Source organism: Dermacentor albipictus, chromosome 1 (genome assembly GCF_038994185.2).
Source record: "Dermacentor albipictus isolate Rhodes 1998 colony chromosome 1, USDA_Dalb.pri_finalv2, whole genome shotgun sequence".
Taxonomy (NCBI): domain Eukaryota; kingdom Metazoa; phylum Arthropoda; class Arachnida; order Ixodida; family Ixodidae; genus Dermacentor; species Dermacentor albipictus.
In genome coordinates this window covers 362,192,069-362,208,242 of record NC_091821.1, presented here as the reverse complement: position 1 = coordinate 362,208,242, position 16,174 = coordinate 362,192,069, and the positions used below count along the sequence as shown (strand labels likewise).

General features: G+C 43.7%; 1 protein-coding gene across 1 annotated transcript; it reads left to right on the top strand.

The window, feature by feature from the left end:
• Window positions 1-1,485: 1,485 nt before the first annotated feature.
• Window positions 1,486-14,822, top strand: LOC135911273 (zeta-sarcoglycan-like). The gene is made up of 8 exons (XM_065443471.1): window positions 1,486-1,747; window positions 2,337-2,605; window positions 2,804-2,908; window positions 5,842-5,929; window positions 7,568-7,687; window positions 11,399-11,471; window positions 14,224-14,347; window positions 14,561-14,822. The coding sequence occupies exons 2-8, from the start codon at window positions 2,417-2,419 to the stop codon at window positions 14,753-14,755; spliced, it is 894 nt and encodes a 297-aa protein (XP_065299543.1). The 5' UTR covers window positions 1,486-1,747; window positions 2,337-2,416; the 3' UTR covers window positions 14,756-14,822.
• Window positions 14,823-16,174: the final 1,352 nt, after the last annotated feature.

Sequence of the window (16,174 nt, the reverse complement as noted above, 5' to 3'; positions counted from 1 at the left end):
GTGCAAAGATTGCAGCTCGGCGAACGTTCGCAAGTGAAACGGCCACAGCTTATTCACCGCTTTGTCAATGGTTTCTCAGCCTGTTAAGATACTGTGGGTAGCGGTGTTAACGCCATTTTGTTGTCGTAAAAGAAGTCATCATCATCATGATTATCATCAGTCCATCTTTATGTCCAGCGACCTCCGAAAACCCTTGTCTTGTCATAGCTGATCACAACATGCGCCTCCGCATTTTCTTAATTGAAATCACACCACCTAATTTTCTGCCGCCATCAACTGCACTTATTATTCAATTCTTTAACGCCTCCCTCCTTATGGATTATTGTAAGGTTGACTTTCTTCTAGCTCTCTGTTGCACTTGAAGTGCTCAGGTATTGCGTATTCGTAGAGTGGCATGTATTGGTATTGCGTAGAGTGGCATGTTAATGGTATCGGCCAAGCAGAGAACCTCGAACTACAGCATCGGTGCCAATATCGATAGACCCAAATAAACTTGATTGACACTTACGCTTGATGAAGCGCGATGTGAGCCAACATATTTTGGGGCAGCGAAGTATAAACCGAACGCAACAGAGACAAGCATCTGTTCCCAGACGCTACCCTCTGCAATCGTTCATTCAAAACTTACTGGGAAAGCGCCATTTTGGATAAGTTACGGACCCTGTAGTAATAATGCGGGCTTACCTTTAGTTACTTAAGGAGTTCATGTTCGGCAGTCGTGTGCCTTTTTGCTACACGACTCAAGAGATCCTACAACAAGAGATCCTACACCCTGGACGTTTTTGTTTTGTTTTGTTTTCATTCGGCTGTGACCGCCTAAGGTTCATATCGAGCATTGTTACTGTTGACAAAATTGTCGTTCTTTTCTATTATTTCTTTTTTTATCATATGGCCTCGCTCTCAGTGCAAGAATGTACTGTACTTTCACGTGTACTATGACAATGTACTACTACTCTGGTGCGCTGTTCAGCGCATCAAAAAAGTGTTAACTCGGTGTTGGGTCACTAAAAATGGTCGTCTGGACCACACGCTGTGAAGCTATGACACAGCGTAAGGAACCCCTAATTTAAATGTTCAAAACAGTCTGCCATTCGTTACTGAAAGAAACGCGAAACCAATTGAATTGAAATCTGTGGTTTTACGTGCCGAAACCACAGATTTGATTATGAGGCTATGATTTTGGCTACCTGGAATTCTTTAACACGCCCCCAACGCACGGGACAAGGGCGTTTTTTTTTTTTTTCACTTTGGCTCCACCGAAATGCGGCCGTCGCAGTCAAGATTCGATCCCGCGACTCGTGCTCAGCAGCGCAACACCATAGCCGCTAAGCCACCGCGACGAGTCGCGAAATGAAGAGCGAGCCAAAGGAACACAGTGTAGGTGTCGGCATCTATCGAGAGTACGAAGCGTCTGCATTCGCTTCTGCACCAGGCGCCACTAGATGGCTCGGTATTCACCGAAAATCTTTCAGCCCTGAATCTCTCGTATCTCGTGCGAAGTTTCAGATAGGTTGACTAGGACTGTGGAAAAGAGCAGTAATTATTGTTACTCGCGCTGACAGCAAAAATGACTGCATTAGATTGGCTCAATTGACATGAATGAATGACAACTTGGCGCCATTTGAACGCACCACTTGCACAAGGCTGAATTTTCTTGCCAGCGGCGCCGCTTCTAAACGACCGCTGATCCCCGAGTCCTCGGGAGAGCGATTGATCGAAGTTCAGACGGAGGCCCGCCCTCATACAAGTGAGTTCCATCCATTTGAACGCTTCTTAAAAGAGAATATTCTGCTTTAAAAGTTTGGTCCGGTGTTATCGTGCTGTTCCATTCTCTGAAAATATAAGCACACATGCGCAAATTGGTACATCTGCCGAGGGCGCTAGTGGGAAATTTTATTCGGCTATATTATTATAACACCACACTCTTAAAAGAGTTGCATCTATTAGGGTGTATAGTTGTCCCACAACGATAATCGTCATCTGCCTCACCTGAGTTGAAAACGCTGCGCACGCTACTGTCCTGTCGAGGATGCTATGTCACGCTGATAACGCGCATGCCGTTCGTCACTTGGAAGTACCGCGCTCGCAGCACTAAAAATAGGAAATGTGGGCAAAGTAGAGGACGATTATCGTTGTGGAACAGGATACGTCCCAAAGAGTGGAAACGTTTTAAGAGTGCAGCCATGGCTAAGGAATCTGTCCCGTGTTTAAAGAGCTATGACTTTAAGTTACCTTTTATTTATAATGTGTCACTTCTATACCATTGCTGAGCGAAAGTTTAGATGTGTGCCAAACCAAAAAGTGTCAAACGGTTTGTCCCCTTGTGTCTCACGCAGTTCTCATGGCGGAACGGCGCAGCGAGGACTCGTAAACTTGCATACCCGCGGCCGCTTGCTGTGGCACTTGGGCCACCGGAATGGCATCTACCACAGTGTCACGCAATGGAACCATGAGCGTGCATCTGACACCACCACACGGAGACACTGAACTGCTGAGCGGTTGGCGCAAGAAAATGCTCTATATGCTCGTGGCGACCACCATCATCATAACGTCGCTGAACGCCTCCTTGTTAATGTGGGCCATAAAAGTCCTAGACCTGAGCTCGGTAAGTAATGCACAAGCATCCTTAACAGGACAATGAATTACTCGGAAGTGTAATACACGCAGGTTTGGCAGGCACCAGTTCAATAACTCCGTTTACCTAACTTTTTCAGCCAGCAACGCGTTGATGTTGTTTATTTGTTTTGTTATTAGCCTTGATCTTTACCAAAAGCGTATTGTTAATACCGTTTTCACTGCGCAGGATGGACCAGGTGCTTTGACTTTGACAACAAGCGGCATGAAAATCAGTGGGCATGGCCAGTTCTTGGATATCCTTACTCTAAAACGCATTCAGCATACTGCTCAGGTAAGCACTATCCTGTTATGCTTGTTTTCGTTTTATAAATAATAACAATATTAAGATAATGACAAAGTATTCTACAAAGCGAACGAAGGATTCGGAGCTCCTTTAGCTGAGTTAGCATTTTCATGAAATATCGGAATGCCGTGAATGAAAAAAAAAATGAGGCCTAAGAAACAAAAAAAAACATTCGTCACTATGTACATATCTGGAACCCAATACTAAAGCAAGCAAAGCTACGTGCTGAAATACTTTTTCGTGGTGAATGCCTATGAGTGAGAAATGCAAAATGAAAGCAACTAGTACCGAGAAATTGTGCTGCGATATACAGTGGGATCTTTGGAAACAAAACTTGCACATCGACTGTAAATTGAAAACCGCGTGACCCTATGTATGCTTTTCAAATATTCCTCATCATTTGATTTCTTGTGCAATGGACAGTGTGCCGTCATCACGTTGCAGGCCGGAGCTAGGATGTTCCACAGCGAGAACTAGTTCTCCTTTACATTGCTAAAGAATAGATTTTGTGAACAAAATAATAAACGTACGTGTGCATGAACACCACCCATTTAAGCATAATATCGGCCTGGAACACTACACAGCACACTGTTTCGAGCAATATACTCGTAACTGTCTCCAGCAATATTTTAGTGAAAGCAAATTACCTGCTATTTGTGTAAGAAGGAGCAGCGTAGTCTACAAATATTTCTTTATTAATAAGAGTTTGTCTTGGCCACACATATTATTCACCAACAACTTTCCCAATATTATGTTCTCTATCACGAGTGATAGGCATCGGTTCGTGCGAAGCGCTCAAAATTAATCTGTTGTCGCCCCCTGCTGCTTAGCGAGTTCCAGCAGCTTGACCTTTTTCTAAATGCACTAATGATTTTCGCATTGCCGTAAGGCCGAGCTTCAATTCGATACGCGTCTAACGAAGTTGTGCTAAAATTCTTCTCACCTACTGGAGTAAGCTGTCATTTGTATACTGCTTATACTCTTTGTATTACGCGATGTGTTGTGATGTGCCTTCCTCTTCTCTCTCCATTTTTTTGCTCCTTTTCGAAGAGGAGGGTGTGGTGCCTCTTCTAAGACACTATTTATTGCCTGCCTCTATATGTAGGGTGGTCATTATTAAGCTTTGCGTAATTTTTAAAAATCGCCTCTAGTAGATAACATAATTCTAGGCCTTGAACTGGATTATTCTGAGAGTCGGACGTTGCTTGCAAGAGAAATGGCAGCACATACTCAACTAATTAACGAAAAATCACTAATTAGCTTCTTGTCCATCATGTCCTCCTGGAAATTAATTTCAAGTGGATGTGTCCTGCAAACTCACCGGCTACAATTCGTAAATTGCAATATCTGCTATAAAGTAGTTATTAAGAGGTTAATTATTTAATCTTTGTGAATTAATTAAACATGTGCTTCAATATTTCATGCTAGTAATGTCCGCCTTTTCGTATAATCCATCTCAAGGGCAAGAACTATGCAATCTACCACTAGCGATTTTTACCATTTCCGTAAAACTAAAAAATCATCACCGCGCATATGATTACACGAGCAAAGACTTTTTATATGCTTACACGACTAATTCATGTATAGCCTACAATCTGCTTTCTTAGTGTCAACTTATGATCTTTTCAATATTTTCTGTACACACATATTAACAGATTACTTGTCATCTGATGATGAAAATATTAATATGGTTGATCTGACGTCACGTTCTGTCCACCATCTCCTTTCTCAAGATTTCTGCTTTACTCGCCATGATCACTGTGTACGATTGGCTCTTATTGAGAACTAAGTTATCATGACGTATAGGAGATGGCGCGGAGGCTCTTACGTTATGTATAGGAGCGTGGGAATAGTAATTTTGAAACCGAAGCAAGTATGAATGGAATATCGATAAAAGCGAATCGAATCGAATGCGTAATACTTTTCGAATAGTTTCCGAGTAATGAACAGTCTCTTTTTCTATTACTATAAAACAATGTTAACGTCTCCGTAATCGCTACATTAACAATTTTCTGTATTTACTCTGCATATTACGAAATAACCTTTATCTAAACCTCCAATAGAACATCTCACAATTAATCAAGTTTATTCACAGTATGCATGGCCATTCATTATCAGATTATAGTTGAAGAAAGGCAGTATTATGAACCTATTAGCATCTTCGCATACCTTCGAGACTAGAACGGAAATGGGCGTTGAGTGCTGCGATGACAGAGCAAAAAAAAAAAGAAAAGAAAGAAAACATATTATCAAGTTTAGAATTACAGCTAGTAGTCAAGATTCCGGTGCAATTCGTCTGGTCAGAATTATAGCTGCAGCTGGTGCCACTATGACATCAAATAATGTTGACATGGCATGAGTGTAGAGTTAATCTCAGCCGAACACTTAATTAACGCTTCGATAAGTAATAGCAAACAAGAACCATTACTGAATTTCATGTCTGGGTGAACTTTAAGAGAGAATGGTTGCAGCTTAGTTGGAAATGTCTGACGTAACACGGCGTGCTTGTGTAACCTCCTATTCTTTATCTCCTCTCTGACAGAAGGGGGAGGGGGAGTAATTTGCTTCAGTTTTATGATTGATCTTGAACACCTGACAATGTGAAGCACTCGGAAAGCATTAAAAAATATTCTTGTTTAAGAACAGGGACTATTTGACACAAGTTCCGAATCGAATAGAACAATATTCGATTCGTTGTGCGAAAGTTTTTTTAAATATTAACGCACCCCTAAGATTAGACGCTCAAGCGTTTTCTTTTATTGCCAGCAGTCAACACTAGCATGGCTAGAGGTGTTTCACTCGACGAAGTAGATGCGTGGCGATTAAAAAAAAAAACTTAGTTTGTTATATTCCCTCTAAAAAAATTACTATAAGAAGCTGCAGTGTACTCTGGCTAACTAAAATTTGCATTTATTGTTTAGGAGAAAGGCCTAATAATAGAGTCGGCTGGAGACGTCAAGCTGCAGTCGCTGAACCGACAAGGTCGCTATCACAACAGTTTGACTCTTGGTAAGTCTGATAACATTTAGAAAACTTCCTTTAATAATTTTCGACTGTACAGGATGCACCGTCCTAATACATGTGTCTCACAGGCAACTTTGCGTACCTCATGAATGCCTAAGCAGCCGACATAGGTATATCATAACTACAGTATAACCTTAACTCGTCTTTACTTGCTCGCCTTAGGTTTTTTCTTTTTTTTTGTAGCTTGGTACTGATTTTGACAGCGTACTTAAAATACGGGCTCGTTGATAAAATGCTTCCGCGTCTGTCTTGTGCAGCTTCCATCGCGGCTGTCTTGAGTGCGGAAAGGGTGTGTGTAAGTCGCCTGCTACCACAGGAGCCACTGATTCAGGAGTGGCTTTCTTTGTTAGCACGCGCTCTCGGATGGATAAAGCGCTGCCACTTGAGCTTGTTACCTCGAAATTTAATTTTGGCGACCGACAATAAGAGATAGCAAACGCTACCTTCTCGTATGGAGTAGGACATTGATCAGCTGGAGTCACTTAAAGCAATGCATGCAAAGCATACCATACGGACAGGGGTGGCCTATCCGTGTAATACAGCAGGTTACATAGGCAGCAGAGGCCTCGTGTTTCGAACCAGTGTCTTATCCTCGAGACCATGCAAATGCTCGGCGCCGCACATGCATGGTACCGTACTATAGAAAGTCTTGACAGGAGCTGCATTCAACGAAGCCCGTAAGATTGCCCGTGAAGGCTAGGCAGAGATACACTTCATCGAAACAAGTTTGCACCATTTTTTTAAGCTACAGCGGAGGCTTTGTGAGGAAGAGAAATGTTAGTAGCTTTAGATTAGCGATGAACCATATAATAAATCATAACAAACGTGGAATTAGCTTTATTCTAACAATTTAGAAGATTTTGCGCTGAACATTGCTTTGTGGTGTTCAAATTTCTTATTAACATCACATTTTACGGTCAGCATCGGTGAGCTAAGTATCTGGAATTTCTGCTTGCTTCTTTTATGCCGGAAATCAAATTGTTCAGTTTTAACTTTTTTGAAAGAGCTTCTTCAAAGAAGCACCATCGTATGCACACTTTGCTGTCGCATTAGCAAGTTGCTGCAGATATGTGAATTTCTTATCGCTGCATGTCGATAAGTAAATGTATGTGCCAACTATAGGCAAACAAGGATGTGACGTATTTAGTCGAATGATTCCAACTGAAAGTCACAGTGCTATTGCAAAATTTAATTGGAAATAAAGCCTTAAGCAAAGAAAAATCTTTTGAATTTAGAACTAAAGCGCAGATCACTGTCCACGAAGTGCCGTAAGATCGCAATTGTATTTTTGAACTTAGACATAGTTACCGACGAAGTTGACACCACAAGTAAGTTAGGGCAGACAAGTTCCGAAAAATTATATGACTGTTCGAGCTTTTCCGATGGTGCTGGTTATAAGTGTTTTGAACGCACTGGAACACGTTGGAACACAAAAACATCGAAACGTAGCTTTTGGCTAGCGGAACATAAAACAAACTATTCATTATACATCATTAGGTACGATCCTTTACTGACTCCTTATCACTTAAGTTTGGTGGAGTGGACGTATAATCTTGGACACAAATGTATTTTTACTGGTATTTTAGAGCATACAAGTGATACAATTTCCTGCGTTTATTTCAGGCTCTGGAATTCTAGAATCGCGCGGTAGCCACTTTTTGGTGCGAAATCCTCAAGATAATGTCTTATTTCGAAGCGACCCATCTGAAGTCGTCGTAGCAACTGACAATCTCCGAATTTCCAGTAAGTATACCACCAAAAAAAGATTTATAGAAATATTTGCGTGCAGATGTGCACGAGTAGCATTTTGTGGGCTTTTGACACCATTTCGCGCATGTTTTCAATACTATGCAGCACTACGTTCGCAATGATTTGCGCCCATCATGAAAGCGTTGTGCTGTCTGAAAGCTCTTTGCTGAAAAGTACTACAGAACGCATCACTGCATGTCGGAACATAGCGTAAATTTTTATGCGAAGCATATTACGAGAGCTCAACCCAGCTCCTCAGGCGCCGCGGTGTCGCCTTCAATACCACGTGACAGCGTGACGTCACGACGGCGGAGAAACGGGGCTCCAACTCGCGCCGTCGCTCGCGGCGTCGCGGCGGTATATAAGCAGCTGCGCTTGCCTCTGCTAGACACTCACGAGGTGAGATGCCTCCTGGAGACAGCTGCTCGTTGCAATGAGAAGCGAAGGTTGCGGCGTGCTACATAGACTGATTTTCTAGGTGGCTTTGGCTCACCTCTTGCAAGAAGGGCTGGGTGGGAATCGAACCAGGGTCTCCGGAGTGTGAGACGGAGACGCTACCACTGAGCCACGAGTACGATGCTTCAAAGCGGTACAAAAGCGCCTCTAGTGAATGTGGTGTTGCCTTAGAAACGAGCTGTTTCCTCAGGAGTGCGTCGCTTGCTCAGGCGCACATTTCGTTGCCGCGCCGAACGCTGCGTTGCTCGACGCTCACCGCGTCCAATGCGGGGCGCGTAGTCGCTGCGCCGTAGCCCATTGTCTTCCACCCCTTGGCGGGTCGACGGGAACGCTGTCGCGTTCCACTCTTGAAGGCGAAGCAGAGTAACGCATGAGTTGTTTCTTCGTCTAGCCGAACCAAATATAACCAAGCAACAGCAGTTCACCAGGCTAAACAGTGGTTCAACAACTAAAATAAAGGCTAGTATGCTTCGCATCCTGGGCTTAACCTTAGCTAAGCCACAGCCATTTTTAAATGTTATTCCTAGTTTACTATTATTTTTATTTTTAGCTTGACTCTTGCTGACATTACAGAGAGCACTGTTTACCGATAAAACACAATGACACCACGCATTACCGCCGCACGGCTTATTGTCGGAAATTATTCAACTGAGAAATGCGCGCCTGGCTACAAGCACGTATAGCATGCGACAAGGTAATTTTAAACAAGCTCTTCAACGACAAAAAAAATGAAAAAACCCTGTTCAATGCACAATGTGAAGACCTATAGCGTTCAGTCGTCAGAGGTTTGATGACCAAACACTGTAAATATTGTAATTGTATATTGCACCGTGTATTTTCTTTTTCGTGGAACAGTTTGGCCAAAGTTAGCTGGTACACACTGTATAGACAAATCCACTTGGCTGTAAAATCAGCCAGCCTTTGTTTAACGTTAGTCACTTCCTAACATTATGGCGCAGTGACGCGCTTGGACTTTCTTTCACATTTCTTTTTGTTTTTGTTACTGCGGAAACACTATTGCTGAAGACAATTGCTAAAACGATATGTTGACAAAGCCAAGAAAATGAAAACTTGTCGTGAAAGTGTTTCGTTTCCAATAAAAAATTACAGAAATGTCGAGAAACAGAGAGGCAAAATAACGAGGTTGCTACGACAGGATGGCAAGAATTCACGTGTGCAAATTGCAGCAACTGTAAGTAAAGCACTATGGCGTTGGCACGATGTGCCACCTCGAAGGACTATAGGTGTTCGTGCGTAATCTGCGCATTGCTGATACGTATCGTGCATCATGCTATATCTATCCTGGAGGAATTCCGCAGCGCACATCACGGCATTCTTTATCTTTTAAGAACATGAGCGTATTACTCCTTTCACCGCTGTAATATTCAAATAAATTCATAAGTAAAAGCGCCATCAGGAAAATATTTATTGGGATGAGAACGGAAAAGCCTCCAACGTTCTTCTGTCATTCATTAGGTATGGTGTCAATACGTAAATACATCAATGTGAAGCTCGCAAAGTTTTCTTTTTGATATTTTGTATATGCGCATCTCATTTTATCTGCTTATAATCATAATCTTAATATTTTCGCTCTCCTTTTGTTCTCCTTCATTCTTACTCCAGCACTCAGCATCATGCTAAAGCACAGCTGCACAATTAAACCGACCTCACAACTTTTCTATTATATTAATGTTCGCTCTCTTGTAAGATGCTCTACACACACACTCTAAAGACAGCATAATCTCCCTAACATGGATCCCGGCCCATGTGGGCCCTGTCCACCCACACCTACCCAATCTCAACGAGGTCACCCACTCTATTGCGCGAGGCCTAGTCAACCGCACCGGAGTCACTTGAGATGAGTTGGACACCAGGGACAATCTGACAACTTATAACGATCTCGTTAAGGCCTTTTACCTCAGTCGCCGAACCTTCCCCCCGCCTCACCCAAAGTTCAGCCGGGCGCAGGCTACCACCCTGCGTCTACTACAAACAAACACATACCCTTCACCCGCCCGCCTCCACCTTATATTTCCGGACGTCTACACTACCCCCAACTGCCGGTGCTGTGGAATTCACCCGGCTACGCTTCCGCATATGCTGTTTAAGTGCCCAGTACAGTACACACAGACTAACACCACGACTCTCTCGTCGAGGTTGCATGAAGCTCTGCGGAGCTCCGCCCTCGACGACCAAACCTGGGTTACCCAGCACGCCCGCGAGGCGGCGGCGAGGCAAGCTCTCGACGTCCCTTCGTGGGAGGCTTAGGCCCGGCCATCATAAAGTGCTGGTTCTACAATAAAAGTTTATTCCTCCTCCTCCTTGTCAGGTGCTAATACATATTCACCCTTTCAGACACTACTTTATCCTGTTGATTCATAGTTCATGTTGATTCAGAATCATAGAAAGTGTTGAGCTGCAGAAAAGATAAAGAATTTTAAATTGTTCAGTGAGTTTCGTCAAGTTTGCAAAATGTGCACTCCAGGCGAAAACTCATTGCAAGAACATCAAATATGAGAACATGAACTATTTCGTGTTTTCAAAAACTTGCAGATCACTTCTTCAGTTACTTGAAAATTATGCCTAGTGCATGCCATTGTGAAAAACAATGAAAGAAGTGAACCCTCTACATGCAGCATACTAACACCGAGTAGAATCACTCAACCGTCTGCCTTCCCACTTATTGTGCTAAAACATTCCGCACGTTATTCGAAACTGCAGCACAGTTCCAATCATAAGTGTTTAAGGATGCATGCGACACATTTTAATATCGTTACTTCATCAATGCTTTTGCTGTTAATGCACTATCTCGCTGTACACAATTGTGTAGACAGCAGCTGAAAAAGCTAAACAGTGCGCCACGTTACCTGATCTGCACGCTATCGGCATACAATTAAAAGCAATGGAAAGAACAGAAACGCATATTTGTGTTTCTTTGTGTACCAATGTGTCTGACTGATCTGACTGTATTTTTACGCTGGGTTTTACATGTGCGACATGTTTACAGACCGTATGCGGGGCGCTGCTGTAGTGGCTTTCAAGTATCGCATTTAACGCAACTTCCCATTGAATGTTGTTCCATTCTCCTACCCTTCCAGCCTCGTAGTACGCAACAGGCAAAATATGCAACATGAATTAGGAGTACAAAACACACTATATAATGGGTGACAATATGCTGAAAAATATGCCGGCGCATAACCGAAACTGATTTTAATCTTTTGTGCTGGCTCTCCGCCGTGAATTATGCAGCGAAGGCTGGATTTCAGCTGGATGGATCCCTGCACGCTGAAGTCGTCAGAGGTGGTTCCGCCCGAGACCTCAAGTGAGTTTGATTGAAATTGAATGCCAGTTCTGAGGTTGAACACGTCAACACAGCTGTTTCACGTACTGCTGTAAGCAAGCGCAAAAAATCGGACTTCTGCTCTGTTCAGTTCTCTCGAGCAAGTTTCCGTGCTCGCTCAGTGCAATCCAGTGCGGGTACTGTTGTTGTAAATGTCTGTGGTCAACATAAGTAATCAACGAAGCTAGCTTTGCAAAACAAACATTGATAGTCACTTTCTCTAAATATGATCTGCTGGTGCTGACAGACTTTGAGTTCAATTCGAGAAAAAAGAAATTGGGCAGCCTTGTGGCAAAATTAATGTGTATCTGTTTTCTACGATCGACAAACTCAAAACGACTTTGCTCGAAGTCCAATTCATGAGATAAAATTTCTGAATGTTCTTAATGTCTTTCCCAGCAATGCTGTGCATAAACTGCACTCGATCTGCAAAACACCCGTCACAATGTGAGAACAGAAAGATTTCGACTGTCGCGGTAGATTTGATCAGCGATAAAAACTGGCCGTCTATTGAAAGCTATCACGAAAGGACTCTGAAAAATGCGATAGCATCAATTAGCACTGGCTTCAATGAAGAAGAGAGGAGAAGAGAAACCCAGGGGGTGTGATGACGGCATGCAGCATTGTGTATATTTCGCAAATGGGCTCCCAAACTATTGTGCCATGTCAAAGGAATGTGACCGAGTCACACTTTCATGTTATGGTCGAGCTGCTTTGGCTACACATACAACGTTCGGTGGTAGCTTTCCTTCGACATATATTGGCGACTTCACCACGAGCACTATGAACGCTCAAGAAACATGATTACAGAGCCTCATCGATTCACAGACTCCACTCGCCGCGGTTGCTTAGTGGCTATGGTGTTGGGCTGCTAAGCACGGGCGAGGTCGTGGGATGGAATCCCGGCCACGGCAGTCGCATTTCGATGAGGGCGAAATGCGAAAAAACCCGTATGCTTAGGTTTAGGTGCACGTTAAAGAACCCCAGGTGGTGCAAATTTCCGGGGTCACCACTACGGCCTGCTTTATAATTAGGTCGTGGTTTTGGCACGCGAAACCCCATAATTATTTTTTTTTCACAGACTGGCCGCCTTACTGCTGGTGAGGGATGGTGATGGCTCAGAACCGCGTCTGATCTTTGCCCTGCCTCACTTCTTTTCGCTAAGAGATAACGTGCACAATTACATCTCAATTACATACAATTACAGCCGGGAAACCGCGACGTCGCACTTGGGACTGTGATTTTGCGCGCTAACCTTGTTCTGTAGAGTTCTGTAGATAGGCTCGCCCGAAACGCAGGTTCCTTTTGTTCCCTTTAGCAATAGAAACAAACCTTGCGCATAGCTATGGTTTCAACACGATGGTTCTCCTGCGCATAAATAGTCTCGAGCTTGGCTCGACAACCTTCTTAATGGACAGTGGATTGGCCGGCACGGACCTGCACCCTGGCCTGCAAGGTCACCGAGTATGACACTGCTGGACTTCTTTTTGTGGGCCGGAGGGAAAGATCATGTGTATAAGAGCGAAACCACCATACTGGACGCTCCAAATGCAAAAATAAGCAGTCTGCCAAGAGCTTCCAACGTCGTTGATGAAAGCTGCAACAGCACTAGTGTTGGAAAGAAGCAAGTACTGTATTGCTTCAGATGGTGACCTGTTTAAGTATGCGCTCTAATTGGCAGTGGAAAATAACCGCTCAAAACTGGTGTAACACGTCACTGTTTAACGTACAGGCGCCGACAAAAGTAGTATACTCCACGCAGAGGGAGCCGGAGCAACGGCAAACTGCATCGCAGTGCCATCTACAGGCCGCATCTGGGATCGAGACAGCCAATGGTTGCCCTTTCTTATCTGCAGGCATGTCGCTTGACTCGTGTCAGTGTAGATGGCTTCGCGATGCTGTGTGCCGCTGCTCCGGCTCCCGCTGCGTGGAGTATACCACTTTTGTCGGCACCTGTACCTTCATGGTGTCACCCTATAAAACCTTGCGGCGAAAATAGAAATAGGTAAAAAACTGCTTTGTTCTGCCTCTTTTACGGAGTTCAAGAGACAGACAGCGTGAATGACTAAACCAATTGCACTTTGGATGTTTGCGGGCTGCTGTGACGTTTTACGTGCTTTTGGTTTATGCTTTGTTGAAATGAACTCCTGAGTAGCTCTTTTTTGTTCATCCGAAAGCTACTCTTTTTTTTTCCTTTTTTCGTGCTGTTTCCATTACAGTTTTTTTTTTTACAATGGTTGAATTTCTTTAGCAGCTTTGTTCTTGGATTGGCCAAGAACTGCCCGGTAATTGGCCAATCCCGCAGAGTGGGTATGTATGTGCCACTAACATCTATGCTCTACATCTGCATCTACGTCTACATCGCTGTTGTTGTGGCACCGCATGCTGTCGCTGTGTAAATATTGCACAGGAATCCTTTTTGACACCTCCCCGTAACAATATAAGGTAAGACGGAACTGATGGGGAAGCGCTACTTCCGGTGTGTTCTGAGCATTCCTAATTTTTGGAAAAGAAAAGAATTCTTCGCAAAGTACACGAAACATAGATCTATGAATTTCTAATAAATGACAGTAATTTGTATGATCTTGCGATGCTACCTCTACGGTATACTACAAGATAGTACGAGTATAAATTAAGGTAGTTCGTCACGAAAGCGAAAAGTATTTCGCTTTGATCTGAAACATGGCAGATTAAACGCGGAAATAAAATTAGCGTTCCTTCTTTTATATTCAAGGGTCGAATCCCCCACGAAGCGAATAAGCGTCCACGGAGAAGAGCAAGTTTCCATGGTTGCCCGTGCCGGTGATACATTAGTCACATCTCTTCAAGATATCCATTTACACACCAGGAAAGGACAGGTATAAAAGATGCATGAATTCTGTCTTCCTTTTTTTCCTTCACCTTTTTGAAAAGCAATTATTTGCGATCTACTTGGTGTTCGAATTTGTCTTCCTTGCCAGAATTTATATGTCAGCTTACTCTGTACGCCCACTTCCTTACTCTTTGGACGTTTTGTTAACTTAACGTAGAGCTTTAGTAAACCTGTTTTAATATGGTGTGCTTTATTCCAGATTGTGGTGGACTGCAGCCGACTAGAGATCAAAGACCTTGAAGTGGCAGATCCTACTGTTCGTTCAACAGACGTACGCGTCTACCAGCTCTGCTCTTGCGACGACGGCGTGCTCTTTCTCACACCTTCGGAACGGCACTGCCGAGCTTCAACAGACCTCTGTTCGAGCATTCCTGCACCATCGATCACTGCATAAAACCGCGGAACTTGTATGCCAGCCAATTACATAGCGTAACACTGAATACAGGACCTACATGCATGGAGTCATATGCTTTACTTGTTGCTGGGCTAGTTGGTTTAGCTTATTCCCCGAAGTTAAGACGCTCTTCGTGTTAAGATGCTATTTCCTGTCCTAAAGCTTTTTTCCGCCCTCACTTGCGTCTAAACTTCGGCGAATAATGATATGCTTTGTCCAGACCTTCGAACATGCCTACAGTTTTGTGCGAGGAAACACATCAACTGCGGCCACTACCTGCTGCGAGGGGGGGGGGGGGGACGTTTTCTAAGGGGAAGGTTTAAACTTGAGCATGACGCTACTACTGCACATCGTATTATTGTATTTTATGGCTGCGTGATGAGAAAATAATGCTAATGGGGGTGATTTAAGTTACTTCCTTCGAGTGCGCTTTCTCTGATATAGTTTGCTATTCAAATAACGGTGTAAAAACAATGTGTCGAAACGAACATGAACTGCGAATTGCACCTCAGCTGTAATTCCCTCGATAATGGAACATAATCTGATATTGTTTAGAACATGCATGAAAGAGAACTGGATCTGAACAAAAAGAAATGAAAAGAGAAAGGTGCCGAATATAATTTGAAACGAAAGCGTTCAAGCATTAAGGCGGCGGAGGTACGAGTCCAAAGTGTCGCTCTTTTCGAAACTAGTTCTTTATTTCGGCAGTCGGCAAGCGCCATTATCATTTTATCACATACAGACTCCATGCGTCGTTCTATAGACGTCTGCGGACAGGCGCTGGTTATATGCCGATAAATATGGGTACCAACGCTTAGGCGTTTTCGTTTGTGTTGAGCTTCATTTATTGGTCGTTAAGTCAGCGACTTACCTACCGGCCGTGATGAAAAGAGCTGTAAATTGTGATAACGTGAAAGCACGAAAAACACGCATGCCCAGATAAGCGAAGAGCAGCACGAGGGTCTGCTCGAAGAAAAAAAAAAGGAAGCCAGTGAAATGAAGTTGTTCGTCTTCTCCTAACGATAAACCTTCCGCCACAAATAAACATTTTTACTCCGTCAGCGTGCGGCACAGACGCTGCGATAAACGACACGCAAGGTCTTTTTGTTTCTAGACATGGTGGAAGGTAAGTTGCACGTGCCTTTAAGCCAAGTAGAGTTAGCAGAAGAGTGTGTTCGGAGCTCGGTTAAGCGGAGGCAAGTAATACATGTTTTGACTGGTTGAGAACAAAGAGTAGAATGGCTTTATTCCACAGTAAAACAGGTTTGCCGAGTGGCAGTGATGGCACCCCTGTCGAGCAGCCGCAACACATCCCAAGACAGTGTAAGGGGCAGTGACCCCTACATGGAGGCCAGGCGAGGTAACTGAACTTCAAAGAAGCGGGGGACAAATAAGAGTGGCAGACGGTCGCTACAAGTA

Bases quoted from the DNA above. Each gene is read 5' to 3' on its own strand.
- LOC135911273 (XM_065443471.1), top strand. From the start codon at position 2,417: ATGGCATCTACCACAGTGTCACGCAATGGAACCATGAGCGTGCATCTG. The intron at 2,606-2,803 runs GTAAGTAATGCA...TTCACTGCGCAG, and splicing joins AAGTCCTAGACCTGAGCTCG to GATGGACCAGGTGCTTTGAC. The intron at 11,472-14,223 runs GTGAGTTTGATT...TTTATATTCAAG, and splicing joins GGTTCCGCCCGAGACCTCAA to GGTCGAATCCCCCACGAAGC.